General features: G+C 37.5%; 2 protein-coding genes across 2 annotated transcripts; one reads left to right on the plus strand and one right to left on the minus strand.

Moving 5' to 3' along the window:
• Window positions 1-9,387: 9,387 nt before the first annotated feature.
• LOC145165204 (protein STAY-GREEN 1, chloroplastic-like) lies at window positions 9,388-10,980 on the minus strand. Its single transcript, XM_079083887.1, has 4 exons — window positions 10,674-10,980; window positions 10,425-10,598; window positions 9,949-10,116; window positions 9,388-9,860 (listed from the first exon to the last, which is right to left on the minus strand). Exons 1-4 carry the CDS (start codon window positions 10,800-10,802, stop codon window positions 9,480-9,482), a joined length of 852 nt encoding a protein of 283 aa, XP_078940013.1. The 5' UTR covers window positions 10,803-10,980; the 3' UTR covers window positions 9,388-9,479.
• A 2,863-nt stretch (window positions 10,981-13,843) lies between these two features.
• LOC145163289 (uncharacterized) lies at window positions 13,844-16,475 on the plus strand. The gene is made up of 8 exons (XM_079082128.1): window positions 13,844-13,954; window positions 14,036-14,220; window positions 14,281-14,377; window positions 14,860-14,964; window positions 15,233-15,295; window positions 15,393-15,677; window positions 15,767-15,833; window positions 16,381-16,475. Exons 1-8 carry the CDS (start codon window positions 13,844-13,846, stop codon window positions 16,473-16,475), a joined length of 1,008 nt encoding a protein of 335 aa, XP_078938254.1.
• The last annotated feature ends 2,422 nt before the right edge of the window (window positions 16,476-18,897 follow it).

The following is an 18,897-nucleotide window of genomic DNA, read 5'->3' on the forward strand; positions in this document are numbered from 1 at the left end:
GCGTACATCAACCCGAGGGTCTTCAATTCCAGTTTCGTTGTCTGACACTTTCACGCGTCTAACTGTGAGTTCATACCCCTACACTTTTAATGTTTTTAACATTTTTAGGGGGAGGATACAAGCAAGAAATAAATAAATATTTTGACTTATATAAACATGATTAAAACTCATGCAATTGATTCAAACCAAAGATTTTCACATTTTATAAAACGTTTAGATATTCATCCCTTTTGTAAAATGATGAGCATAAGGGAAGTTTTCAACATAATCGTATAGTTTTTATTGTAAAACATGAACTGAATACCTTAACGAACATATAAACTATAATAGGTATAGTTTATGGAACAATTACCTTATCAATGCACGAAACATAGATTCAATGCGAACAATCATATAAGCTATATAGGGTGTAGTTTATGGGTCATAAAAACAGTCATTTAAATTCAATGGATTCATTTTATTCTACACTTAATCGTTAGTATAGGATTTTATGAGTGAGCATTCTTCGCGTACTTACTTAAGTACTAACAAAAGTACTGAGATTATAACCAGATTACAAAAACATGTTTATGAACTCACCAGCTTAATGCTGATACTCTTTCAAAAACCGCTTGTATTCTCAGGAAATCAATAGACAGGTACCCCCGCAGCTTTTGAGAAGACGGAGCGTATAGAGTCACATCTTTATATTTTGCTACTTTTGATGTATATAAATATGAATCAAACAGATGTAAATACTTTTTATAAATTTAATGGTTGTGTTTACTTTGATTACTATGATGCAATTGTTGTGATACTACACATGAAGTCCTCCACCCCCGAACGTTTCTGCCGTTCTGGTTTGGGGGTGTGACAGTCGTGTTGCTCGCAATGCTGAACAAGGAAGAACGACCATCGACCAAGTCATGAAAATTAGGGCTAACTCAGGAGTCAACACAGTTCGTCTCCGCCATCTGACCGATGACCAGGAGTTAACCAGGACTCACACTGACGCACTACAGATGGAACTGAATGCCAGTCGACCTGAAGTTAGAGAACTTCTACAGGGCCAAGTTGCATTGGAAAGGCGTGTGTGGGAAACAGAACACCAACTGGCTGAGTCCAGGGAAGAATCTAGTACCAACCAGAACAACACTCCTCGCGAGTAGAGCATACTCTACTCACTCTTTTAGATATAGATTAGGTCTACTTTTAGACGCTAGTATTACTTTCCTGTTTATATCTAGTCCTTGAACTTTCAGTTCGTTAGGTCGTTGTGCTGTCAAAGTTTTCTCTGTATTTGTATGTTGTAGACCTTTTACAAGGTCGAATTTTCCTGAACTCTATACATCTATAATACCAATGATATTGACAGGCATCTAATTCTCTTGGAAAAATCTCTATCCAAATTCTTTCATCTTTCTAGTGGTAGACCTCTATTGCAAACACTTAAACAATTACATGTTAAACTAGGGTGATATAGTTCAAGGAGCACTCACATTATACTCACTATTGGATTCTTACAATTATCTTCATCTTTATAAACTTATAGTTGAAAGATGCCTCCTCGTAGATCAAACAGATGCAATACACCAATAACTCCAACTCAACAACCACCTCCTCCACAATTCAATCCTGTAGTTTTTCAAGCTGTAGTGATCGCGGCTGTAATGGCAGCCTTAGCTCAGGTCAACGCTAGTGGTACTAGCGGAGGTGGAACGGGTGTTAACTCCACCCAAGGTGATAGTCACGGGCACCCTAGGGAGTGTTCATACAAAGAGTTCACCAACTGCAAACCCAAAGCCTTTAACGGTAGTGGTGGATTCATTGCTCTGTCGCAATGGTTTGAGAAAACGGAGTCTATCTTCAAGATATGCTCCTGCCCAGAAGGAAGCAAAGTAAAATTTGCTTCCTGCACCTTCTCAGACAGGGCCCTCACATGGTGGAATGGCCATGTTAAGTCACTTACTCTCATAGTGGCTAACTCGATGGGCTGGGAAACACTGAAAGATCTGATGAGGGGAGAATACTGCCCGAGGGGCGAAGTTCAGAAACTCGAGCAGGAACTTTGGAGCCTGACCATGAGAGGCTCTGACATAGTAGCCTATACGGCTAGGTTTAGTGATCTAGTGGCTCTATGTTCGGGGATGGTCCCCACGGAAGGCAAAAAGATCGAGAGGCACATCTGGGGACTGGTACCTCCTTTCCAAGGGAATGTATTGTCTTCAAACCCCGCTACATTCGACAGTGCCAAACGATTGGCACAGCGACTCATTGACCATGGATTCTGCACGCCAGTAACAACCCCTGTCCCAGAACTAGCCAAAGCGACTAACAACAAGAGGAAGTTTTGGGATAGAAAGAAGAATCAATCGGCGCAGAACTCCGCCAAGAAACAGCAGATTGTGGTTGTTCATGCTGCAATAACCCCTGTTGTCCCTGCACTAGCAAAACAGTATGCTGGGAGCTTGCCGAAGTGCAACTTCCACCACAACGGACCCTACCGGGAGATGCAGTGCGCTAACTGCAACAGGAAAGGGCACACGACCCGTTTCTGTAAGGCTCCGGCAAGACCAATCACCCAGGTCCCTGGTACTGGAGCAGGCCAGGCCTGCTACGGGTGTGGTAAGGTTGGACACTACAAGAGAAACTGACCGAAAGCGGGGAATACTGGTGGAGTAGGGAGAGTTTTGGCGATAGGCTATGAGGAAGCTGTGGCAGACCCTAGGGTGGTCAAGGGTACGTTTCTCATCGATAAATCTTATGCATGCATACTATTTGATAGTGGAGCGGAGAGGAGTTTCGAGAACCAAAAATTTAAACACTTACTTAAACAACCACCACGAGCACTAAAAGAAACGTTCACCGTAGAAATGGCTAATGGGAAGACTGAGAGCACTAACGATATATACATAGGATGTACCCTCACTCTAGATAGCTATTCATTTCAAATCGACCTCATGCCGGTCTCAATTAAAAGTTTCGACGTCATTATCGGCATAGATTGGTTGAGTCTTCATCGTGCTGACATTCTGTATTTCGAGAAAGCCGTTCGTCTTAATCTACCGAATAGCAAAACTTAGTTATCTATGGCGACAAACCAGGCACGAACCTTCGAATCATCTCGGTATTCAAGCCCATAAGTACTTACGAAAGTAATATCATGTGTTCCTTGCTCACGTAGTAGAAGTGAGCCAAACGGTGAAAGACATAAAGAACATCCCAGAAGTACGCGACTTTCCCGACATTTTTCCCGAAGATCTTCCAGGATTACCACCACAACGTCAAGTCGAGTTCAGAATCGACTTAATTCCATGAGCTACCCCTGTAGCCAAATCGCCTTATCGACTAGCACCAGCTGAGATGCAGGAACTATCCAGTCAACTGAACGAACTGATAAGCAAGGGATTCATTAGACCAAGCTTCTCACCCTGGGGAGCACTGGTCTTGTTTGTGACGAAGAAGGATGGATCGTTCTGTATGTGCATCGACTATCGCGAGCTAAACAAACTTACCGTTAAGAAACGATACCCTCTACCACAGATAGACGACTTGTTCGACCAACTTCAAGGAGCGAGCTACTTTTCAAAGATTGACTTAAGATCCGGGTATCACCAGTTACGAGTTTTAGAGGAAGATGTTCCCAAAACAGCCTTCCGAACTCGTTATGGTTACTACGAGTTTGTAGTGATGCCTTTCGGATTAACCAATGCGCCCGCAGTGTTCATGGACTTGATGAACCGGGTGTGCCGTCCTTACTTAGATAAGTTCGTGATAGTATTCATCGATGATATACTTATCTACTCACGCAGTAAGGAGGAACATAGTCAACACTTACGATAGATCCTAGAAACACTACGAGCAGAGAAGCTTTATGCGAAGTTATCTAAGTGTGAATTTTGGATTTGAAGAGTCGAATTCTTGGGTCACATGGTTAGCGAAGAGGTAATTCACGTGGATCCTTCCAAAATCAAGGCCATTGAGAACTGGTCAGCACCAAGGACGCCTACAGAAATTCGTCAATTTCTAGGCCTCGCTGGCTACTATCGCAGATTCATTTAGAACTTTTCAAAGATTGCGAAGCCACTTACCACATTGACCCAGAAAGGTGTGACCTTTGACTGGGAAGAGAAACAAGAAAAGGCGTTCAAAACGCTTAAGCAAGCCTTATGCAGCGCACTGATATTATCCCTCCCAGAAGGGATAGAAGATTTCGTGGTATATTGCGATGCATCCAACCAAGGGCTTGGTTGTGTTCTTATGCAACGAGGAAAGGTTATCGCCTATGCCTCAAGACAGCTTAAGACACACAAAGTCGACTACGCTACTCATGATCTTGAGTTAGGAGTAGTGGTATTTGCTCTGAAGATCTGGAGACACTACATGTATCGTACGAAAAGCACTATCTTTACAGACCACAAAAGTCTCCAACATATATTCGACCAGAAGGAGCTCAACATGAGACAACAACGGTGGTTCGAGCTAGTAAATGACTACGAATTCAAAATTCGTTATCATCACGGTAAAGCTAATGTAGTAGCTGACGCCCTAAGTCGGAAGGAGTACTCAGGTCGTAGAGTCAAGGCATTGACTATGACAATCCATTCACATCTGTCCACACAAATTAAGGAGGCTCAGCAGGAAGCCTTGAAACCTGAAAATGTGGCAGGTGAATCCCTGAGAGGGATGGATAAGAACTTAGAAGTCAAGGGTGACAGAGTCTTATACCTCATGGATCGGATCTGGACACCGAAGTTCGGTGGCTTCAGAGACGTTGTCATGAATGAAGCGCACAATACTCGATACTCCGTTCATCCAGGTTCAGACAAGATGTATCTGGACCTCAAAAAGGTATATTGGTGGCCTAACATGAAAGCAGATATTGCTACCTTTGTAGGCAAGTGTCTTACTTGCACCAAAGTTAAAGTAGAATATCAAAAGCCCTCGGGTTTACTACAACAACCGGAGATACATGAGTGGAAGTGGGAGCGGATTACAATGGAATTCATAACTAAGTTGCCTAAGACAACGGGTGGTCTCGATACCATTTGGGTAATTATTGACAGGTTAACTAAGTCTGCACACTTCCTGCCAATCAAAGAAACCGACAAGATGGAGAAACTGACAAAAACATACATTAGAGAGATAGTATGACTGCATGGTGTGCCCATATCTATTATCTCCGATAGAGACAATAGATTCACCTCAATGTTCTGGCAGTCACTACAAAAATCCCTGGGAACTAGAATGTACATGAGTACAGCCTACCACCCACACACTGATGGACAGAGTGAGAGGACGATACAAACGTTGGAAGACATGTTGAGAGCTTGTGTGATCGACTTTGGTAAAGCGTGGGATATCCATTTACCATTGGTTGAGTTTTCATGCAACAACAACTACCATACTAGTATCAAAGTTGCTCAATTTGAAGCCCTCTATGGCCATAAGTGCAGATCCCCTCTGTCCTGGGCTGAGGTGGGTGATACGCAACTAGCTAAAGGAAAAGTTCCTGACAGCACTCTCACTGGTCCGGAAATCATCCGGGAAACGAAAGAAAAGATTGTGCAAATTCGTGAACGATTGAAAGCCTCGAGAGATAGACAGAAAAGCTACGCTGACAAAAGACGTAAACCCTTGGAATTTCAGGTTGGTGACCTTGTTCTATTGAAGGTCTCACCCCGGAAGGGCTTGATCCGCTTTCGAAAGCGTGCTAAACTAAATCCAAGGTACATTGGGCCTTTTGAGATTCTCGCTAGAATCGGCCGTGTAGCTTACAAACTCCGACTACCATAGGAACTTAGTAACGTACACCCTACCTTCCATGTATCGAACCTAAAGAAGTGCTTATCTGATGAGACTCTTGTTATCCCACTCGATGAAATCGAGATCAATGAGAGCCTCAACTTCGTGGAAGAACCAGTAGAAATCATGGATAGGGAAGTCAAGCAAACGAAACAAAGCCGTATCCCGATAGTGAAGGTTCGCTGGAATGCAAAACAGGGACCTAAATTTACTTGGGAGCGGGAGGATCAAATGAAACATAAGTATCCTCATCTTTTCCCTTAGTCCATGTGTATCTCTTAAACTTAATTTCGGGATGAAATTCCCTTTAACGGGGGGATGATGTGACAACCCGTAAATTCCATTCTTGTAAAAGTCAATCTTGGTCAACGAAAGTCAAACATATCAAATAAAAGTCAAACTTATTTCTTTAATTATATTAATTTGGTTAGATTAATGAGTTATAAGTGTATCAACCTTGTATTCAAAAGTGTTGTGTGTTTTGGAGGGAAACATTTGGAACCGAGAACCTTCGCATGAGCCGCAAACCCTCACATGGGCGGTAAGCCCTCGGACCGCAAACGGTTTGCAGCCGTAAACCTTCGGTTCGCAGCCGTAAACCCCTTCGGACCACAAACTCTACCTTATATATATATATATATATATATATATATATATATATATATATATATATATATATATATATATATGTTTGACTGAGATAATCCTCACTTCTACACTTCTAGCCGAAAACTCAAGCTTTTTCTCTCAAGATCTTCAACCGAAAACCCCTAGTTTTCTCTCAACTATCATCCGAGGATCATTTGATTCACCTTCGGATCTTGATAAGAACATCTAGTGTTCTTATTGTCATTGATCAAACACCCTTCATTTCTGAGTTACAGCCGTAAACCCTTGAATCTTCTTGGTTTCACCAAGATCACACAATTATGTTTCCAGCCGAAAACACTTGAATCTTCAAGTAGCCGTGAACCATTTACGGTCGTACACACTGAAGCCCAGCCGTGAACTCCAAGCAGTCACTCGATTTCGCTTCTAACACTTCTTTTATAAGTAATTCTTACATCCTAGGTTGTTTCCTTAACACCTTTGAGGTTATATTCACTAATTTCATGCCAATATATCGCGTGAAATGCATTTTAGGACTTGTTCTGTCTTGGGATCTAACTTGTGGAAACAATCATCCTATATCGAACATCCAAACGAATCACTCACTTAAGGTGAGTTCATACCCCTACAATTTACCTTTTTAACTGCTTTTAGGGGGATACAAGTAGAACACAATAGAATTTTGTTAACAGTTACATGTGAAAACAAACAAACAAAGGATTTCTTATGCTTATAATTGTTGTTAAAAATCATTTCAAAAACTCTTTTAAACTATTTTAGATTGTTGTTTATTATCAAACTCGTATTCCTATATATTTATGTATAAGTATGCTTTAACGGACTTAGAACTATTGCTAAACACCTTGACTATTGTTCCTTGTTTGGCTGTGGGCTTAGGGTAGGATCAGTAGTCCGAATGTCGGCTAAATCATAGTTATACTTACTAAATATATACATGAATATTAAACCCCATTTTCAAAGTACATACTTAACTCAGTTGCAAATGTTAGGCAATTGAGTCTTTTCTCCAAATCATTTTCAGTTCAAACAAACATACTAGTAAACTATAATAGGTATAGTTTAGAGGATCAATACATACTATTTTCTAGAACATAGGAACAATACATGAATCAATACATACATACTATTACTATACATTACAAAGTATACTATCCATTTACAAGAACACAAAGGGACTTACATACTATACGTGAACAAGATAACTAAAATATGAGATAATATTTCATGGCATAGCAATATACTTGCTATGTCACGTTTTGTAACCAGAGTCTCCTGGAGGGAGAGCGTGAGTTTGTGTATAGATCTATACGGGATTGACAATCCCACAGCTCGCTACTAGCTACAACGGGACCTGCAGGTCTACGGGTGACAAATGTCATGTCATTTTCGACGCCTGAAGAACGTCGTGTTTTATACTAGTCAATCGAGCATGGTTATAACCTAATCACATTTAACCTTAATTAACCAGTTTGGTTACAAGGCAGTTAATTGCATCAGTAGTTTATTTTACACAATTCTACTGTAAACCTTCATTTTCCATTACATTCATACAATGATACTCTCACATGAGAAATGCATACTATTTTTCTAGTAAAGATAGTTTACAAATATGGAAAAAAAACATACATTTTATACTATTTCAAGTACAAACATACATTTTTACAAGAGAACAAACATACAAAACAGTCGGGTCTTGTGTATAAGACTACTTTTCATTTTAGAAGAAAATATAGGATTTTCTAGGAAGTATGCAAACATTTTACTAAACAAACACAAACATTTTCATGAAACAAATACAAACACTTGACACTAAATACTTATGAACTCACCAACTTAAATGTTGATACTCTCTTTCAAAATAACTTGTATTCTCAGGGAACTAGTAGACAGGTACACTGGATCAGGTTTTTGAGAAGACGAAGCATGTTCAAGACTCGTCTTTTATATTTTGCTATATACAATTTTTGGTGTCATACAACTATACTCAGAACACACATGTATTAACTATTCTATTAATGCAATGGATATTGTTGCTTGTTTTACTATTGTGTATTGTTATGATACTGTACATGACGTCCTCCGCCCCCGAATGTTTCCGCCATCTCGGTTTGGGGTGTGACAATATATATATATATATATATATATATATATATATATATATATATATATATATATATATATATATATATATATCATGGCAAGTGTGGCAACCCATGCCATGAAAATGACAAACGTTTGAAGGAGTGTGGCAAAGCTGACGTGGCACCTACGTAGACTGTGACAAATGTGGCACCACATTATTAGCCTTAAGGGGTCATAATATATTGAGAAGGGGTACGAATAAAGCAACCTTTTATTATCTCTTTCTTCCCATTCTACAGCAACGTTGAAAGCCCCTATAAGTTGTAAGTTGTAACCTTCAAGATTATCAAGTTTTATATAGTCTTCTTCATAGTTGCCTTCCCGATTTATGTTTTCCACTGTATATGTTGTGTTCATGTGAATGTTCTATGAGTTAGTCCATTTACAAAAGGTGGCATAATAAAGATCAACATCAAAACCGCATATCTATTTGCCTGAGTTTTCTTGAACTCCCTTCTCGACCAATATGTACATTCCTTATATTATTATTTTCACAAGTATTACATCGGCTCACTAATAGGTTCTTTGACATGTTTTCCGGCCAATAATCGATTTTATTGGAACCATTATCGTTGTATCCTTAAGCCTTAACAAACGATTCTGATATATAATCTTGATCATCAATTTCTTTAACATTTAACCCATTACCGAAAAACTGGAGCTTTTAGAAGCAATGAAATCACACACTCACAATCGAGAAACTAGAGTTATATATAAATACATAAAATAAAAATGCAAAACTATAACCCAATATTTTTAAACAGATCCCAACAATTTACGTAGGATATCCTAGTTATGTTTTAAGGTGTAATTATATTTTTGGACTTGGTATCAATAAAAATGCTATATACAAAAAACAATACATGTTTTATCATCATTACATACATAAACAAAGAAAACGCCCATAAAGAAAAGCTTGATGATCAAGCTTTTTGTTGCAACCCTTGGTGGGTGGCACCATCATCATCATCTTGATTCTTAACAAGATCATGTGACCATGGGATTGAGCTCATCGGTGGAAAGCAACATGCACATGCTTCTAGACATGGCTTTGGGATCTCCCAAGTGCTTGATCCTTCTCCAGCTTCAGTAATGGTGGATTCAGATGATGATGATGATGATGATGATGATGATGATGAAGTGGTGGTGGATAAGGGTCCCACTGCTTCTCTGAGTGGCCCCCAACATTCAACCCTATTGAATTCTTGAATGTTTGAGTGAAAGTAAACCCAAACCGAAGCTTCCTGCAACTCCGGGTAGCTGTTTAGCAAATTCCCATCTCCATGAGCAAATGCCTTCAACACCTAATGACGATGTGTTTACTTAAAAGGGCTATACTCTATGCATAAGTAATTGTAACAAAATTAAAGCATAATAAAATTGATTAGTTACCAGAGGGAGTTCTTTGGTGAAGATGAAGAACCTGAGTCGAGCACACAAATCAAGAAGAAAATGGCCACCACTTATGTGACAATGAACATGAAGAGACATATTCCCTTTCACTTTTCTCCACTCTGCTACCACTTCATCTCTGTATAACTGGTTATACCAACCCTGCAACTGTATATATATTTTGCACATGAAGAACATATGGTTTGATCTTTGTATTATCAAATATGTTATTAAAAGGTTGTTTATTTGATCATCATATATTATATTAATATACTAACTAACTCAATATAATAATCCTTTATTTAAGACGTTTCTAAAATAACATAAAAAGTAACGAATTCGAATCCAACATCTACATAATCCTCTATTTCTTTATATAGTATATAATTACAGCACATAAAACAACTACTGATAAACAGAGGAATTCAACAAGTCGTCAGGGGTTTTGAAATTAGAACAAAGAAAAAGAAAATTACCTGAGAATTATTGATAGTTTGAGAGATTGCCAGAGTCAATTTAGACGTGATATCACTATGTGTAAGTGTATATGTTCTTGGAAGTTTTCCAGGATGCTTCTTCTCGTCAACTCCTAGAAACAAAACCTTCAACTTTGAAGCTTCAAAGATCGAAGGCCCAAATAATCTTGCAACCTAACCCACAAAAAAAACCCATCAAAATCAGATCGAACTTTTCAAAATACAAAAAAAGAAAGGATCTTTACTCACGGGAACTAGGGCTTGATTCCTCTTGAGCTTTCTTCTTTTGTTAGTGAAAAACGGATTGTTTTGATGATTTTGTTGTAGAAACGAAGACGATGGAGGGTTTTGCTTTGTGGGAAGGATCAGAGAAGCCATTTCTTTCTGAATCTGGAACGTGAATCCCCTTTTTTGATCAGTTTAAAAGGCTATCGGTATCGGGTGAATCGATCACAGACACAACACCAAGAACACAGAGTATTTTGTAAAGGTGGGAGTTGTTGATTCGAAGAAGAATGCTTAAGGATTAGCATCACTAAAGAAGCAGAGTAAGATGGCGTGTTAGGGATCGAAGCGTGGCGTTGAAAAGAAGGTTACCTGACTGTTCGGTGACTCTGACGTCTCCCATGGCCCAGGATTCACCACGTTTTATGGGTCTTTTTGGAATTTTTAAGCGGTGAGGGGTTAAACTGAAGTTAGTGTGTAATACAAAGGGCATAAGTTTAAATCACCACCTCATGTTGTATTACCCGAAATAGGATCTAAGAATCTTAGAGAATCCCAATTTCACCAGGATCTTAAAATTCCAAATAAGGTTACTATAATTGTGTGAATCCTATATCCAAAAGCAAAAAATCGAGTGAAAAGAGAGTTTGAAAGAATTTTCCTACTTAATTTCGTATTTCAAGACCAACAATATCTACTTGTACAGTTGTACATGTAGAAGAGTTATATCTCTAACCTAAAATATGATGACTTATTATTCAAGAATTTCATTATTAACAGTAACATTAAAAAGGATAATTTTGATGACTATTACTCGTATATATGAATATAGAAAGGATAATTTTTGAAATAAGTATTTTAAAGCAAATATGTCACGTATGAGGATCTTGCACTGTATATATGTGATTTAATTTTGATGTTGTTCGAGGAGTTGGATTCCAACTTCCAACTTCCAAACGAACTGGACGTTTGTAGATTGAGGGGAAAAAGTATATGTCTTATAGTCTGAGGACAACAATTAAAATAAAATAAATAGTTGAGGGATCTTTTTGCAATTTACAATGGTACGTATTTTCGATAGAGTCGTACAAGCAACTCCAAGAAATTTGGTTGCCTGGTCGCTTATTTGACATTTGTACTATCCGACAAATGCTAGATCATTACTTCAAAGTGACCGATTAATAAACTATGACTTCATTTTATTTTTATGAAAATTTATCTATTTTATTCATTACATGTAAATGTGTATTGTGTAATATATATTGTTTATTTATTTTAGACGAAATTCTACGATGGTCGTTACGATTTACAAAAAAAAATATCGTGTTATCGATGGTCCTAATGGTTTAATTCACTCCTTAATAACTAACCGGTAAGTGTGCCAAAGCTTGCTTTCCTGTGTTCTTATTATCTTATACCATTTTTGTCGCCAAGATCCCATAAAATTGTAACTTGCTTGGATATTTGCCACGCCTTCATAACACCACTAGTATTCATGTACTTATACTACCTAAACATGTATTATGATATGTATATAATCATAAGTATTTCTTAAAATGACCATATTTTGGTGGCTGAAATGAAATTGAAAAACTAATGTTTTTTTTTTAAACAGTGGCAAGGATAGAAGGGAATTGGAAAACGAATGTTGATAGACGGGATAATGGTGGCTGAAAATAAAATTGGAAAAGAGAGTTGACTTTGGATGCTCACACCTCTCAAGTCTCGACTTTGGAGACTTTGGTGGGGAATGTTGTTTTTTAACAGTACAATGATAATTGGACATGGAAGTTGGGATCTGGAGGGAAATTCAAGGTTAAGTAATATTGGAAAGTATGTTGCTATTTCAAGATGCCATAAAAGAATTGTTTGCAAAGTTTTTTGTTGTTTGAGGATGTTTTGTGCAGGTTGTTTGTGTTAAAGGGGTTTATTGGTTATTTGTGAAAGTTGGAGGGTTGCGCCTCTTTTTTTCATTCTTTCTTGACATACGGATCCTTCTTCGGTTCAAGTTGTGGGTTTGAGTCGAGTTATACCCGCGTTTGATCCGTTGGTTCTGCCCGAAGTATATAAAGTTGTTGTTCTCATTTTGATTAGATAGCTTAGATATTACGTTTTGTATTGCTCTCATTTTTCTCTCTTTTTGTTCTTCAATGTTCATCTTTTAGGGTTTGTAGTTCCAGGTTACAAATTTTACTGGGAATTCTTTCATTTCCTTCTTGGTTGTAATAAACCTGAGAGAGTGTATTATTGTAGCGTGGTTTCCTTTGTAAGTATGTGTACAAACCAACTGGTTCTAAATAAAAAGAGAACTATTGATGTTGTGATTTTTGGTGTTTAGAGTTCTTTCTTTAGCGTTTTTTAACATGGTATCAGAGCAGACTGAGTCATGCATGTTCGTCTTGTGTTTTTATCTTGATCTAGGGTTTCTTACTCTGTTTAGTTTTTCCTTGCTCCATTTGTGTTTCATGTTCTGATCGTTCCGTGTTCCGATCAGTTTTATCGCTTTGTTTATGTCTTCCTGGTTAGATTGGTGTTCGATCTATGTTCTCTGGCTAGATCGGTGCTCGATTGTGTTGCTCTTGGGAATCGCGGTGTATTTTTGAACTATCTCGGACATCTTCGTCTGTTGAATGTAAACGATGGCTTGAGAGTAAACGTTAGATAACATATTCTTACTTCTAACGGTCAACGTTAAGCCACGGTCAACCTCAACTGGTGCAAACGGTGAAATTTGAGTAGTTTAGGTGGTTCATGGCATTTGGATGCCCCTAGTAATCTTCTATGTTACCTGTTGTTATTTGTTTTCGCAAAACCCCACTATAAGTCTTCTTTTATTTTCTGTACAGGTTCTTGGGATAATTTGTCCCTTGTTCAAGTTCCAAAGTTTCATTGAACTTTATGTGAGGCTCTCTATCTATACTATACTTGCTCAGGTCCAAGAGTGACTACGAATCTGGGTAGTATAGGCAGGTTTGGTGAGACTTATCATTGAGTCCATCTGATATATTGGCTCTTTCTTCTATGTGTTCATCATGATTGGTGAGACACCTCTAGGAGGGTCTGGTACTAAGAATGTTATTGATCATTATGATTTTGATGATCCTCTGTTTTTACATCCATCTGATAATGGTATTGTCTCTATAATCAGTATCAAGTTAACTGGTCCTAACTTTTTTTGAATATGGAGAAGCTCTATGATTAGGGCTTTAAAAGGTAGGAATAAGCTAGGTTTTGTAGATAGTTCGTTTGTTAAACCTGTTGATGATGAAGTTAAGGTTCGCAAAAGGGAAAGAGTTAATGTTGTTGTATGTTCTTGGCTTTTAGGTTCTATCTTTGAGTCCTTTTATGCTAGTTATGCTTGTTCTGAAACTGATTTTGTTATATAGACTGAGTTATTTGAAACATATCATAAGTTTGATGGTTTTGTTATCTTTAATCTTCATAAGAAGAGCAATTCTTTGTCTCAAAATGGTTTGTCTGTTTCTGATTATTATAGTAAACTTGATGCTCTTTGGAAAGAATTTGATGGTTTAACTAAAGTGGTTGAATGTACTTGTGATGCCTTTACTCAGTTTAATAATAATTCAAAATTAATGAAGCTAATGTAATTTCTCATTGGTTTGGATGATAGTGGTCAAGTTAAAAGTCATATTTTACTTATGGATCCTCTTCTAGATGTTAAGGCAGCTTTCCAATTGTTTCTAGAGAAGAATCTCATCAAAAAGGAGGTTCTCTCTCTAGTAGTTCTTCTAAAACTCAAGCCTCTGTTTTTGCTGGAAAGTTTTCTGATAAAACGAAAATTTTTAATACTAATATAACTAGAGGAAATTAGAATTTACTTATGGATCCTCTTCCTGATGTTAAGGAAACTTTTTTAATTGTTTCTAGAGAAGAATCTCATCAAAAAGGAGGTTCCCTCTCTAGTAGTTCTTCTAAAACTAAAGCCTATATTTTTGCTGGAAATTTTTCTGATCAAAATAAATATTTTAATACTAATAGAACTAGAGGAAATTAGAATTTACAATGTAAAAATTGTGGTTTGAAAGGTCATATTGTTGATAGATGTTACAAACTTATTGGTTTTCCAAAAGATTTTAGGTTCGGGAATAATGATAATAAAAACTTTAATAAATGTGTGTCTGGAAATGTTTATGCATTGAATACTCAGGCTGATTAGCCTGTTAGTACTCAATCCAATAACAATTCTCAGACTGTTTGTGGATCTGATAAGTTTTACTTGACTGGTGATCAGTATTCTAAGTTTTTTAGTCTTATCAATGAGAAACAAGGAAGCACAGAAGTGACTGCTAATATGGCATGTATTTCTTGTAATTCTATTGTTAACAGTAAAAAATACGTTATAGATTCATGTGCTAGTCAACATATGACACACATTGAATGTCTTTTAGAAAATAAAGTTGATGTTTCAAAACTTGATTTGAGAGTTGATCATCCTAATGGATCTTAAGCTAAGATTAATAAAATTGGTAATATGAACTTGTCTAAATCTGTAACCTTATTTGATGTTTTTGTTATTCCTGACTTTAATGTAAATTTGCTATCTGTTCATAAATTGTGTAAAGACAATAAATGCAAAGTTGTTTTTTGATGAGTCTACCTGTATTGATCAGGATTCACAGTCTAAGGTGACTGTGGGGACTGGTAATGAATCTGGAGGGCTCTATTATCTTGATGGCTCCCTTTCTTCAGTTAATAACCTTCGGTCTTTTAAAAAATACTCAGTGTTGTGTGTCTAAGGCAACTTGGCATAATAGGTTAGGTGATCCTGATGATCAGTCTCTTAATGTTCTTAGAGGGTCTCTTGGTTTAGGATATGAGGGTCTTCCTCTTTGTGATGTGTCTCATAAAGCTAAACAATCTCATAACTCATTTCAGAATAGTGAACATAAATCAACTAAGTTAGGAGAACTAATTCATCTTGATGTATGGAGTCCCTATAGAGTTGCTACTTCATATGGTTTTAAGTTCTTCCTGACTATTATGGATGATTTCACAAGAGGTGCTTGGGTTTACTTGATGAAGTCTAAAACTGAAGTTTTTTATTGGTTTTCTGTCTTCTTTAATGTGTTAAAAAATCATTTAATGTTTATGTTCAGACTTTTAGGTCAAATAATGAGATTGAATTTGTTAAAAACCAATTCAACTCTTTTTCTAAAGATAATGGTATAATACATCACACCTCTTGTGCTTAAACTCCACAACATAATGGTTTTGTGGAGAGAAAGCATATGCATTTGCTTAATGTTTGCATATCTCTTCTTTTTCAGTCTAGATTGCCCTTAAATTTTGGGGTGAATTCGTTCTTACTACAACTTTTATGATTAATAGACGTCCGACTTCTGTTTTGAATGGTAAATATCCCTTTGATATGATTTTTAACTAGCTCCCTGTTTTTGAAAACTTAAGAGTTTTTGGTTTCTTATGCTTTACTGTTAGATTAAATGTTTCTGATAAACTAACTAAAAGGACTGAAAAATATGTTTTGGTAGGTTGTTCTAATGAAAAGAAAGGGTATAAACTTTTTATTCTTGATAACAATTCTTTCTTCTTTTTCCAAGGATGTAAAATTTTATGAAGATGTTTTTCCTTACAAAATGAAAAAAGGCATTGGTGGAATTAATAAAAATTCTAATTTTTTATACGATTGATGAGTTAAGTACTAGGCACTTTGTTTCATGTGATGATTTGTTAAAAAAAAAAACTTTTATAGCTGATACAATTGCACCTGATGAATATGGTTTTAGCAATCAGTCTGAAGGTACAAGTGCAACCATTTCTTCTGAGCCTGTTAGACCCAATAGCTAGAGTGGTGAGGTACTTAGTCCTCATTCCATGGAGGCTATGCCTGATCCTTCTGGTGTTTCTGAGGAAACTAGTCATCCTGACTTTGAACCATCTAGTAGTGTCTCTACAGGTTTTAGGAGGTCTAGTATAGAGTCTAAGTTTCCTTCAAAATTTTCTAACTATATTGTTGAAGGAAAGTATAAGTATGGTATGAGAGAACTATTAACTACTCAAATTTGTCTTCTGATAACTTTTGTTTTATCTCTAATCTTAATAAAATTGTTGAGCCTTGTTCTTATCTTGAGGCTTCTACTGATCCTAATTGGGTCACTGCAATGAATAACAAAATGGAAGCTTTGTAATATAATAATACTTGGGTTTTAACTACTTTGCCACCTAATAGAAAGGATATAGGATGCATTGGGTATATAAAATAAAATACAAGTCAAATGGTGAAGTAGAGCATTATATAGCTAGATTAGTTGCAAAAAGGTATAATCAGAAAAAGGGGATTGATTATGATGAAACATTTTCACCTGTAGCAAAAATGATTACATTTTGAGTTGTTGTAAATTTGGTTGTTAATAATAATTGGACCTTGTATCAATTGGATGTTAACAATGCTTTTCTTTATGGTAGTTCAGATAGAGACGGTTTCATGACCCTTCCACAAGGTTATCATACCCATGGTGATAACAGGGTTTGTAAGCTTCTCAAATCTCTATATGAGCTTAAACAAGCTCCATGAAAGTGGAATGAAATATTATTTGGTGATTTATTTGAATTTGGGTTTGTTCAAAGTGTAAACGATTATTCTTTGTTTGTTAGAACTAAGGGTGAAACTATAGTTGTGCTATTAGTCTATGTTGATGATATTTTTTTAATAGGAAATAATGTGAATGAAATAAATAGTGTGAAATATTTTTTTTTAAAGCAAAATTTCTTATTAAAAATGTAACGACCCAAAAATCATGACCAAAAAATTCATTTTAAATCATTAAGTAAAACCATGTTTATCAAATCTTTTCATAAAACATAATCAATATCTCAAAACATCATAATCAGAGTATCAAAATATCAGAGTAAAACGTCCCAGACTAAATACTATGGTGTGTGTGCCATGCAGTCATCCTGAGCTCCTCCCTCCGCTACCAGAAGTACCTGAAACCAAAACTGAAAATCGTAAGCACGAAGCTTAGTGAGTTCCACATACTACCACATACCATACACATAACCACATACTGGGCCCCCGCCCGCTGCATCGGGACTAGTCCCGGTATCAGACTCGTTCCGGCATCGGGCCCCGCCTGGCATCGAGCCCCGCTCGGTATACAGATCTGTCTCTCCTAGGCCCCGCCTGTCAGACTGTCACTGGGCCTCGCCCGCTAAACACTTACAAGCATATATCATAACACATAACATATAAGCTAAACATACTCGACTGTACTCCTGATCTAAGGCCTTGCCTATCTTGGGCCTTGCCCCTGTCCTGCTACTGATGAGTCATGGAACCCCGTCCATACTCCTGTTGATAGTGAGATACGAGCCCCCGCCCACACTCACTTCTCTCCTGTCTCGGACCCCGCCACTGCTCTGCTAATAATGGGATACGAAACCTCGTCCATACTCGGCTAGTGATGAGATACGGGACCTCGCCCACACTCACCTCCCTACCAGGCACATACAAGTATCACAAAGACAACAAGTATAAACTAACATGCAAACATTCCTCGGGCTTGCCCCGACATCGGACCTTGGTCTGAAATAACATACATATATCTATCCTCGGGCCTCACCCGACATCGGTGAAAGGTCCAGTTAATGTGGTTTGGTCTAGGCTTTCAATGTAATAGTTCAGTATGAGTATGTAATACATTTTGAGAGTTGTTTAGGTGTTTACTGTTGGAAAGTGTGTTTACGACCGTAAACCCAGTTTACGGTCGTAAACCCTGTTTGCGGTCCTGTCTAGTATAAATAGCAGAGGTGTAGGTCAATGTGCAGTTGTTGATGCCATTGCGTTTACAGGGTGTTTCATCGAATTGTACCTGACGTTTTTCTGAATATAAACGTGTGCAAGCTCGATTTCTTTTCTTCTTATTCTTCTATATGTGATTGTTTGTTGCTTGATCATTGGTAAAGATCCTTTTCAGGACCTTACAATTGGTATCAGAGCTTGGATTGTATCAGTCAATTTTGTCAGATCTGGAGCTTATTTGATCTTATTTTCGAAAGATTTTTGCGTTTTTGGATAGATCTCTGAAAATTAGGGGGGGTTTGTTCTTCGTGTTTTTCATAAAAACGAGTTTTTGATCGAGTTTTGGAGCAAAAGGGGGCAAAAATCGATGTTTTTGGTCGTAACCAGCGAGGGGGTGGCGGGTGTACGGGCAGCAGCTAGGGTTTCCGAGGAGTTTACGGCCGGAGCCGGAGTTTACGGTCCGAGGCC

The sequence above is a fragment of the Lactuca virosa genome, chromosome 3 (genome assembly GCF_052849685.1).
Source record: "Lactuca virosa cultivar CGN04683 chromosome 3, Lactuca_virosa_CGN04683_v6, whole genome shotgun sequence".
NCBI classification, from domain to species: Eukaryota; Viridiplantae; Streptophyta; class Magnoliopsida; order Asterales; family Asteraceae; genus Lactuca; species Lactuca virosa.

Bases quoted from the DNA above. Each gene is read 5' to 3' on its own strand.
- LOC145165204 (XM_079083887.1), bottom strand. From the start codon at position 10,802: ATGGCTTCTCTGATCCTTCCCACAAAGCAAAACCCTCCATCGTCTTCG. The intron at 10,599-10,673 runs GTGAGTAAAGAT...TTTGTGGGTTAG, and splicing joins GGAATCAAGCCCTAGTTCCC to GTTGCAAGATTATTTGGGCC. The intron at 9,861-9,948 runs GTAACTAATCAA...CATCGTCATTAG, and splicing joins TCACCAAAGAACTCCCTCTG to GTGTTGAAGGCATTTGCTCA.
- LOC145163289 (XM_079082128.1), top strand. From the start codon at position 13,844: ATGATTAGGGCTTTAAAAGGTAGGAATAAGCTAGGTTTTGTAGATAGT. The intron at 14,378-14,859 runs GTTCTCTCTCTA...AACAATTCTCAG, and splicing joins AGAATCTCATCAAAAAGGAG to ACTGTTTGTGGATCTGATAA. The intron at 15,834-16,380 runs GTATAATACATC...AAACTTTTATAG, and splicing joins CTCTTTTTCTAAAGATAATG to CTGATACAATTGCACCTGAT.